Source organism: Venturia canescens, chromosome 7, assembly GCF_019457755.1.
Source record: "Venturia canescens isolate UGA chromosome 7, ASM1945775v1, whole genome shotgun sequence".
NCBI classification, from domain to species: domain Eukaryota; kingdom Metazoa; phylum Arthropoda; class Insecta; order Hymenoptera; family Ichneumonidae; genus Venturia; species Venturia canescens.
In genome coordinates this window covers 557,072-581,799 of record NC_057427.1, presented here as the reverse complement: position 1 = coordinate 581,799, position 24,728 = coordinate 557,072, and the positions used below count along the sequence as shown (strand labels likewise).

General features: G+C 37.7%; 4 protein-coding genes across 5 annotated transcripts; 2 read left to right on the top strand and 2 right to left on the bottom strand.

Moving 5' to 3' along the window:
• Positions 1–97: 97 nt before the first annotated feature.
• RASSF8 (ras association domain-containing protein 8) lies at positions 98–5,862 on the bottom strand. Its single transcript, XM_043423562.1, has 10 exons — positions 5,302–5,862; positions 4,478–4,588; positions 3,929–4,231; positions 3,716–3,836; positions 2,805–3,040; positions 2,408–2,566; positions 2,114–2,230; positions 1,893–2,032; positions 1,505–1,812; positions 98–1,416 (listed from the first exon to the last, which is right to left on the bottom strand). The coding sequence occupies exons 1-10, from the start codon at positions 5,371–5,373 to the stop codon at positions 1,316–1,318; spliced, it is 1,668 nt and encodes a 555-aa protein (XP_043279497.1). The 5' UTR covers positions 5,374–5,862; the 3' UTR covers positions 98–1,315.
• A 733-nt stretch (positions 5,863–6,595) lies between these two features.
• LOC122413301 (probable E3 ubiquitin-protein ligase makorin-1) lies at positions 6,596–11,092 on the top strand. 2 transcript variants are annotated; one of them, XM_043423570.1, is made up of 5 exons: positions 6,596–7,263; positions 7,448–7,753; positions 7,897–8,209; positions 8,446–8,925; positions 9,195–11,092. In XM_043423570.1, exons 1-5 carry the CDS (start codon positions 7,229–7,231, stop codon positions 9,309–9,311), a joined length of 1,251 nt encoding a protein of 416 aa, XP_043279505.1. In that variant the 5' UTR covers positions 6,596–7,228; the 3' UTR covers positions 9,312–11,092. The 2 variants fall into 2 exon arrangements, with proteins under 2 accessions (XP_043279505.1, XP_043279504.1); XM_043423569.1 differs by having other exon boundaries at positions 6,598–7,263; positions 9,192–11,092.
• A 7-nt stretch (positions 11,093–11,099) lies between these two features.
• sstn (stepping stone) lies at positions 11,100–15,814 on the bottom strand. Its single transcript, XM_043423560.1, has 4 exons — positions 15,271–15,814; positions 14,719–14,993; positions 14,313–14,619; positions 11,100–14,178 (listed from the first exon to the last, which is right to left on the bottom strand). Exons 1-4 carry the CDS (start codon positions 15,272–15,274, stop codon positions 12,011–12,013), a joined length of 2,754 nt encoding a protein of 917 aa, XP_043279495.1. The 5' UTR covers positions 15,275–15,814; the 3' UTR covers positions 11,100–12,010.
• Positions 15,815–20,601: 4,787 nt separating this feature from the next.
• Positions 20,602–24,667, top strand: Drp1 (dynamin related protein 1). Its single transcript, XM_043424587.1, has 7 exons — positions 20,602–21,069; positions 21,254–21,818; positions 21,906–22,153; positions 22,509–23,228; positions 23,374–23,701; positions 23,817–24,028; positions 24,320–24,667. Exons 1-7 carry the CDS (start codon positions 20,968–20,970, stop codon positions 24,374–24,376), a joined length of 2,232 nt encoding a protein of 743 aa, XP_043280522.1. The 5' UTR covers positions 20,602–20,967; the 3' UTR covers positions 24,377–24,667.
• Positions 24,668–24,728: the final 61 nt, after the last annotated feature.

Genomic DNA, 24,728 nt, shown 5'->3' with positions numbered 1-24,728 from the left:
AAGAATTCACTAGCTAGAATATAATGGAAATAGAATGTAAAGTTTTGTCTGATTCTGAAATTCGAAGCGCTGTTGGAATTCTTGAAACCGTAGGATATAATTGTATCTTCATTTTTTTATTGAAAATATACACGTACAGAAGTATTGAAGTTTGCAAATAAATAATATAGTAGAAACGTGTCCCTGCGTATTTATTTCTCATTTCGTTTATGTACTATCAATTCCGTTGGTCATCCAGTTTATGAATCTATAGAAAACATCCGTTTTTTTGGTTTATATAAATGTCATGGTACGTATTACAAAGTTTTATCTATTGCAACAAATATAAAGTATTCGGGTGTGTAATCCCAATGTCGTTAAAAGATATTGTACATTTTACGAAAACATGACAGACGTTCCGAAGAGACATTGAGAGTGAATATAATGATCGAAGTGTTCATTAAATTCTCGAAAAAAATTGACACTCCGCTGTAAATGCAAACAAAATGACGTTTTTTTTATTTATTTTTAATCCAAAATTACCTGTAAAGTATTGAATCTGCGAACTCTCACAAATCGAGTTTGGTGACCAGATTTCATTAAATATTAATTAAAATTTTGATTTTATATCATAAAAAGCAATGAATCCTAGCTCAGTGAACACAAATGTAAATAAATATTTACAATTTTTGTTTAAATTCTACTCTACATATCACACTTAGATCAAAGGTATATGTGCACGTACACGGTGTAAATAAACAATCGAGCTATGGAACGTAACAATCCAATGTGAAGAAGCATTTTTAACGAATTATACTTAATCGATTACTAACATCGAACGTTGCTGACACGGGTATTTGAAAAAATTACATAAATGTGCACAATAAACTTCACATTAGTAACATTTTCGTTTGAAATTATATAAAGAGCTACGCAAAGTCTACCGGATCTTGAATATTCATGTCAGGAACAACGAAGGATGCTAAAAATATAACGGAGAGTCACCGAGAGTCCATAAATCACTGAAATTTTCGTGAAACGTCGGTAATTTGTGAATACTTCAAAATTACGATCCAAGTGCCGTCTAAACTGATATTTTGAACATTCATAAAGCTAACATCAACAATAGCAATCGACATGTTGACTTTTTGCAGTATTTATTAGTGAACTCATATAAAATCGTATATCCTTTAAATTAAAACAAATATTCTCTATTATTTTTAAGTGATGAAACATTACTGCTGATTATTATGGCGAGTTTGGGTATTTTCGTAACAGTACAACGCGATAAAACGATTGCCACGATTGTTAGGGTGAGTGACAGATCACTCTGAATTTAAACCCAGACACCATGCGGATTTTTGCTCGTTGGAACCGCTGTCTCCAATTGTCTTGGAGAGCCGATGATTTTTCGCATACTGCCCGGTTTTTGTATACCTAAAATAAAAATAAAATATCATGTGAATGGAGAACAACCTACAATCATGCATTTCTAACGTTTTACTATGGTCTTATTGAATTTCACCTTCCAGTAAATATTTGGCTGGATCATCTTGGGATGCAGCAGCAAGACTTTGCAAATTGGCTTCTTTCATATCGGCTACCAAACGCTCAACTTGCATTTTCTTTTCACTGATAATAACCTCGAGACTACTGACTTCGAACTTTAATACTTCTGCGCACTGACTCGATAATTCTGCCGATTGTTTAGCATGCTCGACCTCTTCCTGTAGCCGTTCTAATTCCCCTATCATCTTGCGTTCCATAATTTGTCGTTCATCCAATTCGCGATTCACATCGTGTTGCTCCAACGCCAATTCTTCTATAACGAGCCTGACAGAGAGAACATTTTTTTAGAGACCGTCATCATAACTGATCATTTAAATAGACCAACGAGTCGAGTGTCTCTCTACCTCATCTTATTCTTGCATTGTAGCAACTCGGTTTCACAGTTGGCAAGCTTCGATCGTAAAAGTGTAATTTCGGATTTCAAAGTTTTTTCTTGTTGTCGAACTATTTCACTTTCCTCTTCCGTGTGTGCCAATTCTTTTAACTGTAAGAAGCAAAGTTTTCGAACCGTCACGAATCGTCAACAAAAGATTTCGAATCATCAATGAAAAATTCTCATTCGTACATGTTCCTCGATCATACGACCACTTGTTTCCATCCGGTTTACTTCTTGTGAAATAAAATCCATCTGGTGAGACTGCTCACGGCTTTTAGTTTCCCAGTATAGAATTTCCGCATCGAACTAAAATTTTTTTATAAAATCGGAAGAATCCATCATTATTTCGTATCGAAAGCTATCGTGAATAACTACTATAAAAAATGTTGTCAATATCTATCGCCATGACTTAAAAATGCATTCTCAAAAATACATTTTTGTTCAGCAACTCTTTTCATGAAACAGAAACCATATGCTCATCACCTTGGTAAGATCTGCTTGCTGAGCGTTGATCGTATCACGTTGCCTGTTGACTAGTCGAATGAGTTCAACGTATCGTTGTGTATAGGCTACCGTCACCATACACGTTTGTTGATCAGCTGGATAACTCGACTGCGAAGAATCGTTAGTTTCTTGAAGTTCCTACAGAAAAGTGTATATCAACAATTAACAATTATCAACATGTTTTGCTCTTCACGGCGCTGCTCCATCAGTGGGACGAATGTGAGAGAAATAACTAATAAGCAGAATCATATTTTAATATCGGAGACGTTTGATATTTCAAGGAAAAAAAAGCAGCACTTTATTCTGTGATGAAAGAAAAACAGATTATAATTTTCGTTTTTCTCGAAAACTTATTGGTGTACGCTGCAAGATATACCTGGTTGAGATTTCGCTTTATTTTCATTGAATTTCTGGGTGATGATTGATTATTTTTATGATGAGGTGAACTGGAATTATTCGTCTCTCCTTGATACTGTAATCGACTGGGACTGTTTGAAGAAGGTGGTGGTGGCTCTCGATATGGTGGCAGGGTCCTCACCGGAGATGTTGGACCTGGAGGATCTCTGTAAGGAGGCAACTCTCGAACTTTTTTGCGTGAAAAGTATACGTTTCCTGTTGAAAACAAAACATGGTTCCTAAATTCTGCTTGAAAAAATTCCAGTATTTAATTTTTATAACAAACTGTCTTTATGATCTCAACATGAGTCAGTATTTTTACTCGACTTATGACCCCGATTTTTGGAGTGAAAAACTTCTAGTAAAAAAATCTATTTTCAGCCCTCCGCAGCGCAGCGGGCCGAAAGTTGCCACTTTCCGCCTGCGTCGGACAGAAAAATCGTATACACTCCACGGGAGTGAAATTAGACCACCTCAAACCGCGTGCTTATCACCCTCGCCTTCGGCTCGGGTGACAATTCTGCCCGCGGTTTGAAGTAGTCTACTTTCCCTCCCTAGGTGTGTAATATACTAAATATTGGCGATCCACACTACCGATGGCGGCGGCGCTCGTGTTCCTCGAAAAAATAACGCTATTGGAATATAATTTTGACAGCTGTACATGGTTTAGCATTGGAAACATGGACCAGTCGCACTTAAAACTTCGACAAATTTACGAATGTGTACATTTTTTCTGATAACTGCTCCAAAAACCACTTAACGACATTAATATATTATGTGACAGATCACCTGCTTTGCACTCCAACAGCAGTTCAAGAAAAATCCGCGAGGCGTCGCATGCTTAGTGTGGATCGCCAATTCAAATTTGGGGATTTGATCTCAGAAACTCACCGTCATTTGAGAGGATACCTGTTGGTGATGGAACATTTTTATGAGCAGATTTTCGTATGCTAGAAACTCTAGCTTTTGATTGCAAAGTAGGTTGAATAATGGCGATATTTTCAACCTGAGTCTGAAATCAAAATCAAACTATAGTACAAATATAATTTGGAAGGTTAAAATACATTTATATGCAGCTGTAAGTAGCCATGTGAGTAACATTACCTTAACATTACTATCAGCATTATTACCATGCAGTCCATTAAAAGTCAAAGATTTTCGAATGTCACAGTTACGTTCTTGAATACCCTGGCCAGCATCTACATTCACCACTGGTGTGGTAGATTTTGCGTCATCGTGCAAGTGACCAGCTGTCGAAGCTTGAATCGAATGTACGGACATTCCACTAAATCGGTTGCCCTGAGTACCTTCGACTACTGAGCTATTCTGCGTCTTGTTGCTGTGTGGAGAAGATCGACGGAGTATGAACTGGACTTCGGATGCATATTCTCCCCATTTGATCAATATCTAAACAAAGATTAGATCTCATTATTCACTATTCATAACATGTATAAACACGAATTTTGTTGGAGTAATTTAAAAATCATTGAGAATTCAAAGGATCGAGAGATTAAATTTTTACATTCTCTTCATTATGTCCTGGCAGCATGGAAATCCTTGAATGCAATTGATATCTTTTTATCTAAAAATAGTTTCTGTTCCAATTTTATAATGATAAATAATAAAAAGAAAACTAATAAAAATCGTGCTCACTGTGACTGGGTTCTCATGGGGTGCCAGCAGTCGTTCATTGGAACGCCAACGTTCGATCAATGTGAATCGACCAGTTTGAGCCGTAGCATGGGCAAGAGCATAAACAACATCCTGAAAACGATAGTATCTCATGAAGAATTAGTATTTGAAAGACTCGTACCACTCTGACAAGTCATTAAAAAAAAAAAATAGATTTCATGGTACTAAGTATGAAGTGTTCCAGCTCTGAACTTTTGTTCGTCATACTTAAAACTTGGAAAAACATTTAGCAAATCTTGAAAAATATATGCATGAATCTCATAAGGTGTTGACCTTATATTTAATGTTTGCATAACAGAATAAGGTCTCAAATTCTATTATGATAGCATTGTATTGCCCCATGTATTTCTTCACTATTCGTCCAGAATTTATGGATGCATGCTTGACAAAGAAAGTTTAGCTATTCTATGAAAATACAGAAGAATATTTTCCCAAATATATATGATTTTCTTTAGTTAAATTGATAGTTGATGAATTTGAATGTGTTATAGCCGGTTATGCTAACTAGAGATTTTAGGTCTGTGATTACAGCAAATAACATTCCTTCAGTGTTTTCTGAGTTGAGAGGTAGTTAAAAATTTCTTTGAATAAATATTATTATCTCAAGTTGATTGCATTTGAACCAAAAACGATTGTGTTCCACAAGAACAATGATAAAACGATATGATTAAAAAAGGAACGTTAAACGACAAAAAATATGAAGACTCGTTATTTGTTCCAAACTATGGAGAGTCAAATTGAAAAAATGGTTAATCGCATTTTTATTGTAGAAAAAAATGGCGTACCTGGCAGGTCGTTAATTCGGTGACACCGCATACGATTCGTTGAATACCCTCCACCCACACTTTAAGTTCCATTACGTTATTTAACAATGTGTTCCTTGTAACTGGTTACTTATTAGCATGATTGATTTTCCAACAAAGTTCGGAAATGGTTTTCTTATTCACTGTATCATATTGCACAAACTTGTTGGGGGTTTGACACTCACAAATGCTGTGATTAACCAAAAACAGAAGGGAAATACATTTTTGTAAACAAATAGCGTTCGAAGCACGGGGATTAGCATAGGGTGACATTAGTCAAAGTGACACATTGACAATCGCGTAAAGTTGGCTCTTTTAGATTAACACTTTATATTTTTTACTTATCTTTTTTAGTGGATAGTATTTTTTAGCGAATGCTCGTTTCGTTGGAAAGTGAGTTTATTGGTTCATCATTTCTCGATCAAAAAATTTATTTCAATTTAGCTGGGGACTCAAATATTCTTTGTCATTTTTTTTTTTTATGTAGTGTATCGGGTTTTGCATCAATGCTGAGTGGTTTTGTCAGACACGGTTGTTTCATTGTGTTCGATGTACTTTACAATTATGATTATATATACACATATATGCTGCTATTCTGATAAGTGGCGCCTTGAAAGGCAGCGACGGACAATGAATGAATTACTTCATACAGTATGAAGTTGTCTCAGAAAAATATGAATTGTCCGCAAATTCACAAAATGCTTTTTCGTAACGGTTACTTTGGGTTGCTTTGGGTATACACAGATGAGTATATAGGTATACACAGAGCGCCGCAGCCGAACTGAAACTGACAGTTGCCTGCAAATTTATTCATTCCCACGCTACTACCTAATTGTTACTCTTTGATACTTTGCGTTATACTATTTCATTATTCAAACATTTTTCACAATGCTCAATGATTTTACGTGACGTCTAGAAGAGCATAAATAATACATAAATCACTCGAGCCAATTCTCGCCTGTATAGCTATTAGCAGGAAGCAACATCAAACTTGAATCTAAACTTTGTTGATACTCTGATAATTGAGACTATTATGCGTCCCTTCGCTGATAATTTGATATTTGAATTTTTAAATATCTAAATTAATCACTTGTAATCGGTGAAACATACTACAAGTGCTACAAGTAAATATGCCTAGAGAGCTTGCTTCGGCCTTTTTTTTTTAACGATGACACGACTGAGCCCATGCCACCCATGCTACCCATGTGTCTCCACCGTCCACCGTGTCTCCACCAAGTCTCCACTATATATACTATAGTGACTATAGTAAGAGTTAGTACATAATAATGCCACAAGGCTCTTCGTAACAGCTCGTGCTGAGCTCGTGTCTGACATTTTCTGTCTTTCTCTCTGGTGTTTGTATTCGTGTATACATTCATGAAACTCGTGTATGTGCTCGGGAAAAAAGTTGCGTGGTGTGTGCGCGCGCGCTTATTAGACGACACAACAAACAGAGAAACCGAACTGCGAGAGTGATTGAGAAAAGAAAAGCCTTTTATTATTATTGGGAAAACAAACCCAAATTTATAAACGGTGAAAGAAAGAATCAAGATTTCGTTATTACTATTGTATTCAAGCTTCTTATCCTCAAGAATTTCATCTGATCTTGGAAAGTTCCGTTTTTTTATTCGAAGACGAAGAAGGGAGAGAATAAGAATTTCCATCGAAGTTGATAAAGAGCACACGAAGAGTTTCGGAGATCCCTCGAAACGAGAATTCTTTTTTTCGTGACAAGGGATCTCTGACGAGGAGCCTCGTGTGTTTCATTGCCGTTTGCATTTCTGCGAAAACTTGATAAAAACGACGACAAAACAAACTGTGATCCTGCTAATCGGAAGACTCACGATTCACGAAACGTCCTCGAGAGAGGAAGAGGATCAACAAATCGTGAGCTCTGGTGCTTCCACAAATGGCCGACAATTGGACACAGAGCATTATTTGCCGGTTTGTATTTTTTTTCGTGCTCACTCAACCATACGATAATATTAATGATACTATAGGATCTTCCTTTGTTAACCACCTTGAAAAATGGATTTAGATATCAGACCATTACTGTGGCCATTTTCGTCACAAAAATAGTTATTAATTGGGAAACTTCATGAATTTTCAAATCAAAATCGTATTTCAGATATTACAAAAATGGCATATGTCGCGAAGGTGACAATTGTCGATACAATCATGCAAGAGTAGCCTCGAATGACACTCTTGTTGGCAATACTAACGATACGCCGCCTCGAACTACTGGCCCATCGACCACTTGTCGATTTTTTAAATGGGGCAGTTGCAAATTTGGTGCAAATTGTCGCTTTGCACACGGTGCCAAGGAAGACACCACCAAAACAAATTCAAAGTTGAACAGAGGTGAATCTTCTGTTGGTACCTCGGACTGTGCCTCTACAAGTTCTTCCTCTTCTGAATCCGTTCTAGACAAGACGTAAGATTTTTCATTTATTTACCATTGATGGTTCGTTCATATAATAATTTTGTGCTTCAAGAATAATCTCGCACATTCAAAAATAACCTACCAAGGGCTAAAAAGCTTTTCTTATAAATAAAAATGCATAAATGCGTTTGCAGTAAGGAAGGAACACGTCTTGCCGAAGATTGGGTAAAAGCACCGGAATTCGTACCCTCTTTTGGAACAAGTGGGTTGAATGTTAGTGCTGAAGAATCAACGTCAAAAACAGGAGCACCAACTTCTTATGCCAGGGCTGTTTGCAGTTCGGGACAGACGTCAAATCCAGCTTCTGAGCCTTTGTGTCCTTATGCGGAAGCAAGTGGAATATGCAAAAAAATTGACTGCCCTTATCTTCATGGTATCATGTGTGAAATGTGTGGCAGAGCTGCGCTTCATCCGTTTAACGATGAGTTGCGGCAACAACATACGAATGTGAATATCACCTCAAATACTGTTTCATTACTTTTTTTCAATTGTATACAATACCGTTCTTTAAACTACATCAATCAACCATTCAATTTTCAGTACATGCTTATCATATTGAAAAAGCTGTAATTACTTTGTGAAAAATTTTATTTTTTTCATCAATGTTATCATTGTTTTTCTACATTAATTGATAAAATATATCGGGAGAACCAAAATTAATGTATTTTAAATTTGTATGATAGGCGTGTATAAAACAGCACGAAGCAGACATGGAGCTCTCGTTCGCAATACAACGAAGTCGTGACAAATCTTGCGGCGTTTGTTTTGAAGTGATAATGGAGAAATCAACGGCGGAACAGAGATTTGGTATACTGCCGAATTGCAATCATTGTTTTTGTCTCGGTTGCATAAGAAAATGGCGACAAGCAACGCAATTCGAAAATAAAATCATACGTTCCTGTCCCGAGTGTCGTGTACCATCAGACTTTGTATGTCCTAGTACGTATTGGGTCGATACAAAAGAGGAAAAAGAAAAACTTATTGTCGAGTACAAAGAAGCGTTGAGCCTCAAGGACTGCAAATATTTCAACAAAGGTCGTGGCAAATGTCCCTTTGGCAACAAATGTTTTTATCTTCATGCTCTACCGGATGGCACCAAAACTGACGTTGGTCCACCAGTTCGACAAGATCCACCCTCTGATGATGATTGGGACTTTTACGAGGTACACGTTGCTTCCAATCTCGATTGCCTTGATAATATGTGGCAACTTTGGCCTGGTTTCATTGAAATCATTTCTTCAGAAGTGAAAGAGCTTGATGTTGAAATATCAGTATTTAATCGAATATGTCGTTTTCCAATTGTTATAAAAATCTTTTAATTGTAAAAATTTTATATTCCATCTGACCATGGCTGATTTTGCAACAGTTTTACAAATTACGAATTTTATCTTGAATATTTTTTTAATGACGACGAAAAAATATCTTACAGCAGCACATCTTGTTGTGGAATTTCTTGGAGGTGCGTGATAATCAATGGGTCATGATGGACGACCGTGATGAAGTGGTCTTTGTGTTCTCAGACTCGGAAGATTCGGACTGGTCTGGATAAGGTTGGCAAAATGAGAAGGAAAAACTAGAAAGTGTTGAAAAATGAATGAAAATAAAAAGAGTAATGCAATTCGCCACCAAAAAAGGCAGCAAAACCCACAAAAAATCTTGTTCATCTAAGTAACGAGAAATCATAAAATATCTTTGCGATAAAATATTGATAAGCGCTCTGACTTTTTGGGAGTTTTTTCGCCGCAAATGGATTGAAAATCGAACAAGCAAGGCAGATCATTGATCAGTCTTGAAAATCGTGGAAATATTGGCTTGCAGTCTTGTTTATTCGTAAATACGAACACGCGTAGCCAACGCACTCACGCACCCGTGAAATGCGCGCGCCCACACACACACATACACAGTTAACAAGTGATTATTAATTGCGGTTTTGCCTCCCATACAACAGGGGTTTTTCTTCGGGAATAAGAAGGGTATTTATATGAATGTAGGCAAGTTCTTTGCACGTTCGGGGAAAGACGCCAATGAGGCGTGATAAGCATTAATAATTTCTTCTTCCGTCTCTTCAAACTTTCAAACGGAAATGATTATCTCGGGTTTGACAAAAATTAAAGAAAAAGCAGTCAAACAACTCGCTTTTTGGACAGAAGGGCGAATAGTGAAAATAAAGAGAACACCGAAAATGAATGGGCAATCCGTCGCATTTCGTAAGAGTAAAGAAAAAGTTTGAAAAAAACAACAAAAAAGAAATTGCTATTTGTAACGTCTAGAATTAGCTATAACACGCTAGCTGATTGTAAAACGCTCAATCGTGCTCCGTAAGAGTTTTATAAAAGATAAAAAAAACCAAACAAAACAAATACCAATATTACATGTTCGATAGAGAGCGCTCCGCGGCTTTTTTGTCGTTTTCTGCCGCGATAAACCACAGACTCTTACAACCCTCTTAGCAAAAAAAGAGACAGCAAACGAAAGATGAAATTTTTTCGAGTCATCGGCATTATTGTTTAAGTTTGGCCAATGTAAACTCTTGTTTTTTTCCCTCAAATTTACTTACAAGTCAACTTTCAACTTGAATGTTATAGGAACTTCGATATTAACTATCAAATATACACTCACGCAATTTATTGTCATTAGCTACACTCTGCAAAGTAAAAGCGAGAAACAGAAAGAAAGGGGGAAGAGTAAAAATTTGGCAATGTATCCTGCGGACATTTTTTTCGTTATTTTTCTCGTTAATTTATTCATTCGTCTGGAAAACGTAGTAATAAAAGTCTTGTTCCAAAAAAAAGTGAGGATAATTTTCAAATTCCAAAAATAATACAAAAAGCGAAAATATAATAGTTACTAAGAAAACTGAGAGAAAAAAGATACAAAGCCCAAAAAAGGGTCCACGACAAAGACGATAGACGTTTATAGAATAATTATAGGAGCGGTCTTATCGTTAACCAGTTTATATTAATTGTTAAAAAAAAAAGAAATACTGTAAAAAAGCGAAAAAAGCGAGAGAGAAAAAATAATGAAGACTCAGGAGCTTCCGCAGAGTCAATTGTGTCCTGCTTGAATCACAAATCGGGCTATTTGAGATTTTCGCAAAAATTTTACGTGTAATACAACATACAAATAGAATCTTCGTTTTTCGTCATCTCGCGTGTATTTGTTACAATATTATATCACGTAGAATAAGCGCGACGGTCGAATAACCCGAAGTTTCATCACCTCACACCACTCGACGATGTCCGGCTTCGATTTCATTTCGTACAACAATATATTTTTGTTATTGGAATAGACGTGTATTAAACTTAAAAAAAAAAAAAAAAAAAAAAAAAATCCAGTATACAATTTTTCATTTGTTTTCTTTATTTTATATCCTTCGAAATTCGTTAGACAAAAAGTTTCTCTAACAATGGTTTTTGTACATTCGAAATAATATTCAGTCTTCGACGACATAGCACTTCTAACGAGTCTATCATAGAACGAAGGCACTTCGATTCGCGAATGAATTATATGTTATTTTTATATACTTAAATGTATAGTCCGATATTTATTTATAGTCGCTAAAATTCATTGTTTATTCATCCATTATGGATGATAACGCGGGATTAGCCATAAACGTAAATAATTTTTTTGTAACGCTTTTCTGTTCTACAAAATATCAAAAGGCACCGAATTGGCTGTTCATAAGGTTTTTTTTTTTAATTTAATAAAATGTTGCCGTAATGAAAATGATTTTTCCCAAAATTTCTATCTTTTGTCATCACGTATTTTCATATATTAATCGCGCGAAATAGCCTCTTTTTCGTGGCAACGTGTCTTTTCTTTTCCATTCACGTTTTGAATAAAAATGTTAGAGTCGAAAAAATCGGCTCAAAAGAAAGCGGTAAGTATTGTACACGTTAATAGATACCTCGGTTGAAATTAATTAATACATATTTATAAGGCAGAAAGATAGATGTCATCCTGTGGTGAATTAGAGAGAGGAAAAAAGTCAGATTTGTCAACCTTGAAATCAAAAGAAATTTCATATTTGGTATTAATAAACGTGATTATCAGTGTTATCACGGCAATAATGAACCGCCTATATTGGAATCTAATTATTGATAGTAATTTTGCAAGAAATGTATGATCTTAAAAAAAAACTCGTCAAAGCATTTAAAGATGCATCATCAAAACATATCCTATTCATTCAAATTCAAAATTTGTCTCTCCCATACTGAAAAAAAAAAGATTTTTGATTTTGTTGTTAATTTATACAACTGTGGAATCTTCAGCAGAAGAACGATTAATGGTAGTTCCTCGCCACTCATTATCTTCATTATTTTCCATAGGCTGTCTTCTCGTTAAATTACCGTAAGGTTGACAAGTCATTCTCTGTACAGGTTCATAAATTCTACGTTGTACCGGATTAAGAAGTAAATTAGTAGTATCTTCGTCCCTGATAACGGTTTCGTTACGACGTCTCGAAGCAACATCATCGTCGTCGTCAGGTTCGACATTCGATGGTGGAACACTGGTTTGATTGTTTGTTGTAGCGGTTTCATTTCTTTTTCGATATTTTGTTGAGTATTTATAAAAATCTGACATTTCAAAAGGTTTAGTAACTTCGCGATAAGGTTGATATTTACCCGCTTGTACAATAGTACAAATGTCAGGAGAGCGATCACTCGTGTTGCTCGTGTTTATCATTTGTTCGTCTACGACAGCGTGAACGTTTCGTCGTTTGGACTCTGCGGGGATTTCCAGACTTTTGGGAGAGACAGGATGACGCTGGGGTTGCTGTTGTTGTTGTGGTTGTTGGGGATAAAGTCTTTGTGGTCGAGGTTCCAACGGACCAATGACCATGTCTCTGGAATTCGACAATGGTAATGGAGGTGAAGGAAGCGGAGGTGGAATTGGAGGAGGAGTTGAACCGATAATTGGTTTGACATGATGCGGGGAGGGAGGTTGAATAATTTTTCGTGATTGTCCGATTTCTCGATGAGACGGATCGGTCACGTATTCGTAAGCCGCTGGAATCGTTCCACTTGCCGAATAGCTCGAGTCCATCGAGGTCTCGTACCATTCTTTCTCTTTTACACGAGAACGCGTCATCGTATCGTCTCTGCTGCTCGTTTGTAAAATGTCTCGAGGGTGAAGACCATCCGGGTTGCTGCCCATGATGCTCTGCTGTTGTTGCTGCCAAGTCTCGACGCTTCCCAGAGATTGAGTTCTTAGAAGGGCCCTTGGTGGTGGTGGTGGCGACGGTGAAATAGTTTCGTAGCAAGACGTCGTGCTTGGACCGATTTGTTGTTGATGTACCTGTGAATTGTAATTTGGATGACGCGACGTTACCGCTGATGCTGATGAAAATTTCGATGGACCAGCCAAACCTAAAACATAATCTCTCGTGCCTGTAATATTATGATTGTGCTGACTCCCGTAATTCTCTCTATCCTCTTGGCTCCCACCACGATCCTTTGTTTGTAACAATAGATTGTAAGGAGCACTGCATTGAGCGCTGTACTTCCGACGATCAAGACTGCCGAATCTATCGTTAGAAGTGCTGCGAGGTTCCTCCGGACACCAAACTATCTCATCATTCTCACGTATCCAATAACCAGCTGCGAGTTGACCCTCCGATCTTGTTGATTCTTGCAAACTTGTCTTTGACAGTCTGTTCAAAGGCGTCGCAGCTGTTTCCCTCCTGTCTCTAGCACGTGTTTGACTCTGCGACGAATTTTTACGTTGCGATGCTCTCTGTTCGTCCGGCATTGTCGCGTAACGATTTTGTAAACGATTTACATATTCGTCCGATTGATAATAAGCAGGTTGATTATCAAGATACGGTTGGTGTTGATAATTCGACGAATAACTTTGGTGCAACGGCGGCTTTTGGTGTAGCAGCACTGTGTGTTGCTGTTCCGGTATATTTTGTCGTGAATTTTGTGCATCAAGATGCCTTTTTTGTTGCATTTGACGATAACGCATTTGTCGTTCCTCCTCGGTATAAGTGTTTGGTATCGTACGATATGTTCTCTCCGTGTCTTGACAATATTTCGGGCCGACCGGATTAATTGGCCCGTTATTACCCTGCGAATACGTCCGTTGCCGATAACGCTCTGGCAATATGTAAACATCGTGATTATCGTTTAAATCGTTTTCTGGATATTTGACGTTTCTACGACGAGTGCGATCGATGAGAGGATCTAAATTTGACCCCACCAGTGTGTGATTGAAATTTCTAATGTCTGACGCCAAATTTAATGTCGGGGAATCGTCATCGACCAATCCTGTGCGGTAACTACGCGGGCTCCAAGCATTCTGTCGATATGTCTGATTTTGTAACTGAGTCTCTATTCCTAATGGACTTAAACTTACGCCACTCTCTTGAAGAATATTTCGAGGAGATAACGTTTTTGCACCATTTGGGTCGTATCCTTGAATAAAAAATCAATACAATTATTTCAGATTGGCAAAACATTTGAATAGAACTGGAAGCTGATAATAGTTCAAGTTCCTCTGTGAATCAAATATTTGCCCAATTTGGCTAATATTCATTGCGCCGAATTACCTGGACTATCTAGCGGTGGCCGGGGCTTTTTTGTCCGGTGTTTAGCATTCAATTGAGCACCGTCGACACAGGAATAAGAGGAGGATTCGAGTGGAGTCGTACTCGATTGTCTTTGGATACGACCGTAAGCTTGACGTATGAAGCTCAAACGAGCATCAAGCTCTCTCAGTCTTCTCTGGCTTTGTTGATATATGGAGCGATGTTTACGACGCACCGTTTTACTCTCCGAAAGATCATTCAATTTCCTGAGTGATGTTTCAGCAATGTCAACCTGGACCTGACGCTCCAATTCCAGCGCTGACTCCTCCTATGATTTTTACAAATTTGTAATGATTATCTAATTAATATTCTGTTCAACTTTATGAGAATGATCAGTGTACTATTGTGGATTAGATATCTAACTTACCGCCTCATTAGTCTTGAGCCTGTTGATAAGATTCTGGGGATAAGTTAAGCATGTGCCAACTCTTTTGCGGAAAGCTGGCGGACTCTCTCCTGGTTCTAATGGTATTTCAGGTGGCAATACACCTGTCAGTTCAGCCTCACTGAGGCATAAGTTTTTGAGCTCGCTGTTCTTTAAAGCAAGCTTTTCTTGGAGCTGCTCTCTTCGCTGTTGTAGCCATTGTAACCTTGCTGATAAGGATACATCCGTTGCTGGACTTGGTGCTGTACCGGCCATCACTAATTTCCATCAGAAAGCATTGTTTTGTATTAAAATTTAATTCTTTAAGCCTCGTAATATTTTCAATATATAATCTAATATTTCTTCATCTGCAGTACGTATTTTTGTAGATGAAATTTGAATAATTTGAGGTTGAATTGATGCATTTCTTACTTTTTTAACAATAGTGTAATTGAAAAATATTAGAGTTTATAATACGGTAATTCTATACTCTTTTTTTCCAGCAATCAGTTTGTAATCTAAAAAATACATTGAACGTATACATTAATTTCTTACCCATATTACAAGCTCGTTTTGTCAGAGTATCCTGACTCTGTATCCCTCGTGTCTCATGTGTAAAATATTCTACATTTATAGAATCCAGCGAGATTCATAGAGTCCAGCGAGATCCATGATTGTGTAATAAAATTATATATTTATCACATAAATATATATATATATATATGTATTGTATCTACTATGTATTCACAACGAATATATCGAGTTAGATCTGACGCGATTTTTCGTCACCACCCATAGACCACTGTAATTCCTCTTATTCGTTTCGTTAAAACTGATAATTTGGTTCCTTCATTCACTATTTCATACACAACAAAAAACACTGGTACTTCGTTGGGAACTTCACGAATATAGCTCGTAAAGACAATCGTCGTTATTGTTAAAACGTTTTGTTACAAAAAAGTATATATATATATAAAATGAGCAACGGATATTTTATGAGTACTACACACGAAGTAATACACTCGTAAAGTTTTGAGCTCTCAGCGGTCTCAGCGTAACCGTAAATATATACACAAATGTACAATAGCGCCCTAGTGTACCATCGGAAATCTTCACATTGACCATTCCTCTTGTGTACATATACGCATGCAGTGAGAGAGAGAGAGAGATGTAGAGGCCCATGCACCACCATCATCATCAATTTCGTAAAAGAGGATATAGGGAATTAAGGTGTTTTTTCATCAAGTGAAAAAGCAACCATCATCACCACTTTTTTCAACAACTCCTCCAAAACAAACGAAATATAAAATGTAACAAAAATTCGGGATGGCGCATGTTACCCACCGTGCATATTCCCCATTGAAGTTTTGCATTGGCATCACTGGGCTTGAACACGAAGATTCATAGAGAGGCATGATACTGATAGAAAATATGTTTCTGTTTTACCATTCGTTATAAGTATTAATGAATTTAGTACAGATAGAGCGTCGGGTTGTATTTTTTGGAGTCAGCAGTGCTGATATCACTCGCTAATTCAAATATTGAAGTGCTGCATGAGCACTTGATTATGAATTAGTACGATTAAAGAAAATCACGTTGGATTTTTATTACGGGAATAATAAATATTCACATATACGTACATCAGTTATGCACTAGCATGTGACTTGATGAATCGAATATATTTATATTCACTTTTGTTTATCAAGAAACATTTTTGAACATATGTACATCCATGTATATATAATATAACATTATATGTATATCTGTCGGAATTTTTGTCTAGTGAAGCACGAATTTTGCGTTTAACTATATGATATCGCGTCTCTGTTCAACGAATGTGTACGCCGAGATTCAAAACGATAAAAGTTGTTATTAATCTCTCTGTGAACAACAAAAGATGAACTATGGGGAATTTGCGCCGTCCAAATTCCCAATCGACAAAAAAATATATAGAAATCAATGGAAAAACAATCGTCAAAATAATATAGACATGGCGATGGGGAATTTGCACGGCGCAAATTCCTAATCGCCATGTCGCAAATAAAAAAATATTAATTAAAATTTGATAAAAATACCTTAATATATAAATATTAGAGTGCCACAAATAATGTATAATTTTAATGGATGATCATAATTTATTCAACGTATTCAACGGTTCGGTACATACAATTTTGTGCATTGATAATTATGGCAATTAATCGGTGAATTTTTACGAATGGATTTTGGATAATTCGTTCAGTTTGTTTTCGTTCTTCACGTGTTTACGTTTTCACGCGTTACGCTTGGTCGTGTTTGGACTATTCGCTATAGCGGCTATAGCGTAGCAGTAGTAGCAGAGCAGAGTGGGTATAGAGGCGTTCGGTCAGCCAGTGGGAGAGAGGGGAGACGGGGGGCGGACACCGGGCGGAGCTCGAGACAGGGGAGAGGCGCAGGCGCAACATGATTCGCTTCACTCACGACGTCGCTCGGCCCGCTCGGCACGCACAGGAAGGGGGAGCTCCGTCCGGGAGAGAGGCACAACACGTTTCGCTTTTCGCTTCACTCACCGCCCGTAGGCGTAGGGTGGGGACTGGCGCGGAACGTGAGCGTGCCGTTATCGCTACGCATTGTACATTCCAGTGCATTGAGAAAACGGGGCACGAAATACGACACATGGAATCCTACTTTATCCTGAATGACTAAAATAATCGTTTTTTTACGATTTAATTTTTTTCAATCAATCGATAAACAAATAAAATAGAAACCAATAAAAATTGGTAGCGGTCATAATTTTATCAATTATTGTAGCTTTAACAGTTATTTCATAATTTTAACAGTAAATTCAATCTCGCTGAAGCAACTGATCGGTCATCTAAAGTACAAAATAAAAGAACTTAAGATCGTGCGAATCGATAAAAGACACGAAAACACAACGTAACGAATATTAAAGTTGAAATTTAATAAAAAAATAATGATTCGCTCCTTGTCAATATACATTTTTTTTCTTTAATTTCTGAGATTCCTTTTTTTGACGCAACTATATAAATAAGCCGATAGGGAAGTCCTCGAACTCGATGTTATTATTATTACAAAATTTGCACATGAATGAGTATTTATAAAATTTTGGTAATTCGTGAAAAATAGTATCGAGGCAAGGGCCAGTAACAGAAAGAGTTTTGTGACGCCTGTAATATAGCTTCGAGAGTCTTGTGTATGCTCGCACGCGCGCGTGTCCGCAAGCGAGCTAAGATGCAAGCATACCCCGAGCAACGCAACGCAAAGCAAAGCACCTAACGCACGGTCCTAAAGCCATGCATGCCATGGGGTTGTCGGCAAGCGAAGACGGACAGTCAGTAAATCTACTCCATAGTGGATAGTTTGACACAGTTCCGAGCTCGATACAGTTTCTGTATCACTTTGAAGTCGCGCAGGCAAGATTCCATGCAGATAAGTCGGAGTTGCAAACGCTGCACGCTAAGCAATGCACGCAACGCGTATAACCGCAGCTATGTATAGCATTACGAATAGTTTTTACTAGTCAAATGCTAACAATAGGACGCGAGCAACTGACCACGCGTGCACGCACGCGGGCACACTCGATTCTCTATGAAACGGTGGTACAGGTTTTGTCTTTGTCACTACAATTGTTTCTGCTGTTACTCGACATATTGGCTTATCCATTTGCGCAAAAATGGTTTTCTGGGGAAAAAACCTAGGGAAGAGTAGGTAAAGAAGAGCCCTCCCTGAAAATGGGGATATTTTTTTTCGTTTATGTTAATTTTCGTATTCAATCGGTCGTACAATTAAATAACGAATTTTTTCTCTCGCGTCGGTATAAAGTTAAACTTTTGGTGAATAAAAACCCATGTTCGTTCTCGAAAAAAAGACCAGCGGAAATATAACTTTGTGATAATGAATCGCGATTACGATTTTCTGCGATACGGTGAAGTGATAAAAAAAGTTAAAGGTGAAATGATAAATTGCAACATGGGAGGACGAAAAAACATTGGAAGAGAAGTGTGTTGAAAATATGTGGAAAGTTCTTTATGATCAGAACCACGGAGCAGGATAAGAGAATCGTCGTAGAGGCAGAGGCGGGAAAGCAAAAGGATCGTGGAGGAAGACGGAGAGGGAGAGGATCGTCGAGGAAAACGGAGATCGCAAGGATCGCGAGAGAAAAAGGTAGGAAGAAGATCGAGGCTCGTTCCTGTAACCGTGAGTAACTACACCATACACCAACGATTTTTTTTTTTAAATACGAATGCGCGAAATATGAAAGACGATTTTCATGTTACAAATGTAGACATTCTGCCGATTGAATGATCAAAACACGTGAACGTCAGGATGACGTTTGGATATTTCATGGAAGTATTTTTTTCAAATAATGAACCGTTAGATATAATATTTTCATATTATTTATTTTCATGATACAGTCGTTACGATTTATAGATTTACGAATAGAATGTTTTGCAGAGTTGATACATGGTGGTAGTTGTGCAAATTTTCGTTAAAATTTTTCTGGTAAAGATGTAAATGTGTCTTTACTCGACTGTCAACAAAGTTAAGAATCTCTGTCGTCGTATCTTTTTTCTTCAAGTGCTCATGCAGCACTTCAATATTTGAATTAGCGAGTGATCAGCGCTGCTGACTCCAAAAAAATACAACCCGACGCTCTATCTGTATACTACATATTCATTAATACTTATAACGAATGATAAAACAGAAAAATATTTTCTATTAGTATCATGCCTCTCTATGAATCTTCGTGTTCAAGCCCAGTGAAGCCAATGCAAAATTTCAATGGGGAATATGCACGGTGGGTAATATGCGCCATACCCAAAAATTCAGTGATTATATAATCAGAAAGAGTTATTCAGGGCGGGTTGTTTCAACTTTTAGGTAGCTTATCTGGCGAGTAAAAGCATTGACTTGTAGATCTTTAACTGTCCGATAGGCTTACCTAGAAGTTGGAACAACCCGCCCTCAGTGTTGAAAAGTTTTTATGATAAGACAATAGGGTGTAATGGATGACGCATGTGTTGAAAATGAATCCTAGTTTTATCTATCTTAAGCATCTGCAGCGCATCCACGATGATGGAATAATTTTTATAAAAGAAAAACCGCTTTATCAATTTCTTCTGGTGCCCGTGTTTTTCCCAGGTTCGGGTAGTGGAGATTGTCCTCAATCCTTAAATGGCGGAAGAAAAATCACTAGGGCTCAAGAACCACCTAACCGTAGTTCCGGGCGGTAAACAGAGATGTCACCACGGTCGTTTTTGTCGGTAAAAAAGATTCAGCGGCCGACAGGCAACACGGGTTCTCAACTTTATTGATAGTCGAATAAAGGACTTATTAGTTTCGTGATTATATTTTTAGTGCGAAAACCGTTGTAAAGGTAAGTGAAAGAAGAGAATTTAAGAAATAAACGGACGATAAATAATAAGCCCGTTCTTGAAAATGAAATATTGAAAATTCAATAAAAATACAATAACAACATAATTGCACACCGTAAATTTTATGAAATTGCCGATTAAACAAAGTTGAGAACCCGTGTCGTCTGTCGGCCGCTGAATCTTTTTTACCGATAAAAACGACCATAGTGACATCTCTGCTTATCGTCCGGAACTACATCCTGACGTTAGGCTATGTTCTTAAGCCCTAGTAATTTTTCCGCCATTTTAGGAAAATCTCCGTCCTACCCGAAATTTCTGTCATATGGTGCATAAACCGTTGGTGTGCAATGAAAACCATTAAAAACGCCTCCTAGCGTTGTATTTTTAAATTAGAGTGTGCAGCACAGCCGGCAGGGCAGAAGGAGGATGACATAATAAGAATAAGGAATAGAAGTATAATATATATATAGGTGAAGAAAAAAAAAAATAAATGTACAAACGAACTTTCGCGCGGGGTGCGATCCTGTTGAGTTTGCGCGCGGATCGTCGCGAATTCACGCATGGCACACGCACCCCTTGATACATTCTTTTTTTTCAATGGTCATTAAACTGTACACCAGTGAATATCGCCAGTCAAATTGTGTTTTTCCTATCATTTGAAATCGTATAACAACACCAACCTTTTGAATTTTTGCGTTTCGAAAAATTTTGCCTCGGCTACAGAATACCGTGAGCGTGTGAGCAAAAGTAACGGAGGGTGGGGAGAGAACGAGTGAAGTGGCGAATAAATCATCGTTGTTGAAGAAGTGAGGACGCGAAACGGGGGGAGGGAAAATATTTTTTTTCCTTCGTTTCGATTAATAATTGACCTGTGAGAACAATGGAGGCACTTATTCCCGTAATAAACAAACTCCAAGATGTGTTCAATACTGTGGGTGCCGATGCTATACAATTGCCTCAAATTGTTGTACTTGGAACTCAGGTTAGTTCGTTATTTTCTCTGCCAATATTATTATCATCAAATGAAATATTCTAATAGATGTCGATAGAACTTGCAGGCTGTTTGTGATTTTTTATTACCATAAAATATTTCAATTTTAAGTCATCAATGTTTACGTACTCTGACTGTCTGTTTGACTGTTTGCATAATAATTTTTGTCTATCAGAGTTCCGGAAAATCCTCGGTCATTGAAAGTCTAGTTGGTAGATCTTTTCTACCTCGAGGAACTGGTATAGTTACTCGACGACCCCTTGTTCTTCAATTAGTTTACACGCCAAAAGAAGACAGAGAACATCGTAGCGCCGAAGATGGAACTTTAGACGTTGCTGAATGGGGAACTTTTCTCCACACTAAAAATCGTATTTATAAAGATTTCAATGACATACGCAGGGAAATTGATGCTGAAACCGATCGCATGGCAGGTGACAATAAAGGCATTTGTCCCGAACCTATAAATCTCAAAATATATTCTGCCTCTGTTGTCAACTTGACACTCATCGATCTTCCTGGTATCACCAAAGTCCCTGTGGGCGATCAACCCGAGGACATTGAACAACAAATTCGACAATTGGTCCTCAAATATATTTGTAATCCTAATTCTATCATACTGGCTGTTGTCACTGCTAACACCGACATGGCCTGCAGCGAAAGCTTAAAATTGAGCAAAGACGTTGATCCCGATGGTAGACGCACTCTTGCTGTAGTAACTAAACTTGATCTCATGGATGCAGGTAGATTAAAAAATTTATTGTTGGTAGTACTTAAATGAGTCAGCACTAAATTAACAAGAAAAAATAATCAATTTTTGCATTATTCAGGAACCGATGCAATCGATATTCTATGCGGACGTGTAATACCCGTAAAACTTGGTATTATCGGAGTAGTGAATCGTTCTCAACAAGATATAATGAACAATAAGACAATACAGGACGCGTTAAAGGACGAGGCAGCATTTCTTCAACGAAAATATCCTACGCTTGCCAACAGAAATGGGACTCCCTATCTTGCTAAAACTCTCAATCGTCTGCTTATGCATCATATTCGAGATTGCCTTCCAGACCTTAAGGTACTGTTGTGACATTTTTTTTCTTTCATGCTGGACAATTACAACAATCTATCAAGCGTACGTAAATGCTACAACGGGGTCTAAAACAACCTATGTGCTACATAATAACATTTTATTGTACTCCATTTTTTCTTTTTATTGATTTTTCAAAGACGAAAGGAACGGTGTTGGGTATTATAATCGTATTCTCTGAACAATGATTGATGAAAACTTTGATGGATTGGAATGTTTCAAGATGGCAAAATAAAGATTTTTACTCGAAAATTGAGGGTGGTATTGGACCTTGTAGTAGAGATCAAAGGTCGATAATAAAAATAATATTTCACATCACGCGAATGATTTTTTGTGTCATTAGACTCGCGTGAATGTAATGGTCTCGCAATTTCAAACCCTGTTGAGTTCTTACGGAGACGATGTCTCGGATAAGAGCCAAACGTTGTTGCAAATAATAACGAAATTTGCGAGCAGCTATTGCTCAACGATCGAAGGCACAGCAAGGAACATCGAGACAACAGAATTATGTGGTGGCGCAAGAATATGTTACATATTCCACGAGACATTTGGAAGAACTTTGGATTCGATACATCCGTTGGCAGGACTGACGAAAATGGACATTCTCACGGCGATAAGAAACGCAACGGGTCCGAGACCCGCCCTTTTCGTACCAGAGGTTTCCTTCGAATTGCTTGTTAAACGTCAGATCCGTCGTCTCGAAGAACCTTCATTACGTTGCGTCGAGCTCGTTCACGAGGAAATGCAACGTATTATACAACATTGCGGCACCGAAGTGCAACAAGAAATGTTGCGATTTCCAAAACTTCACGAACGGATCGTCGACACCGTAACACATCTTTTGCGACGTCGCTTACCAACGACCAATGCAATGGTTGAAAATCTCGTTGCCATTGAATTGGCGTACATAAATACTAAACATCCCGATTTTCACAAAGACGCTGCTCTCGTATCATCGTTGCTAAAATGCGCTGAAAACGAGTTGCCGAAACATCAAAGTCGACGTCACATGGTAAATGCCAATGGGCCTTTGCCCGGACAAAGTTCTGGACAAAATGATAATGTAAGTGTTTTATGTACTCTTACTCATGATGATTACTTATTTTTTGACTGTCTTCACTCGAGTAAACATACTTTTAGCATAACTCTGTCATTATTGGTTTTTACACTCGATCGATTGCTTCTCTTATCCGACTTTTCTACTACAGAATGCAAAACAGACAAACGGTCGTGACGAAATTATTTCTGATGAAAAAAAAGAACAGCAACAATTGCAGCAGCAAGTACAACAGAACCATTGGCTCCTGAGCAATCTTTTGCCGCAAGGACGTTCCGAGAGCGTCAATACCGCCGACAATTCACCTGTAAGGAATCGTGATGGTGCGGTTTCGCCTTATCCAGGAGGAAACAGCATACCCGTCGACATGTTGCAAAAAGGCTCGCCGCAGCAAAAACCCGTTAATCTTTTGCCCGAGGTACCGATGCAGACGTCACGAAAGTTGAGCGAACGAGAACAACGCGATTGCGACGTTATTGGTAAGAAAAAAAATGAACCTTCTCCCGAGCCCCAATCCATCCATTTTTTCTACCAGTAAAAAATCACTGAACAACAAAAAGAGTATTTTGAAAATGGATTTGTATTTATTTTCAGAGCGACTGATCAAATCTTACTTCTACATCGTTCGTAAATCAATCCAGGACAGCGTGCCTAAAGCAGTTATGCATTTTCTTGTTAATTTTGTTAAGGATAATTTGCAGAGCGAGCTTGTTACTCATCTGTACAAATCCGATCATGCCGAAGCTTTGCTCAATGAAAGCGAGCACATTGCCGTTAGACGTAAAGAAGCTGGTGATATGCTCAAAGTAAGTATTCTCGTTCACTTTTTACGATTTTCTTATTACTAGCAAACCCATAACTAATAACGAGCTGAGTTTAATATGAATAGTCGCGATGAGTTAAAAAAAATAGTTTACAAATCGATTGTGAATTGTACGAGTTCATTTTTTTTTTAGTAATCTTCGTATCCAAACGAAAAGAAATTAATTTTATGAATTCGACCAAAACCGAATTTATTGAACCAAATAAATAATTGACTTCGATCATATCAATCAGTCAATAAATTTGTGTTTTTATTAAAATCGCACTTTTTTCAGGCATTGACGCAAGCTGGTCATATAATCAGTGAAATTCGAGAAACGCACATGTGGTGAACGCAGCAACGATCACGAGGAAGCTCACAATCGGAGGCTAGTCAAAGGCTAGATATAAATTGAAAATTTTTCCCCATCCCAATCAATGCACCACCCGTTACAAATACTTTTTATTCGTTTTCATTCTTTTTTAACGATTGAACGGGCACGTCATTTGATTCACGTACATCGGACCAGTGTACATAATCTTATGCTTTATCATTTTATTTTTCTCTTGTATATTTTTTTTTTCCATGCGCCAACCTACACGATGAGAAAAATAATATTAAAGCATTGATGTTTCGGAATGAAGATGAATTAGTTGGCTCCTTCCTTCCTTCCTTCCTTTTTTTATGGATGTGGCGAGAGTGAA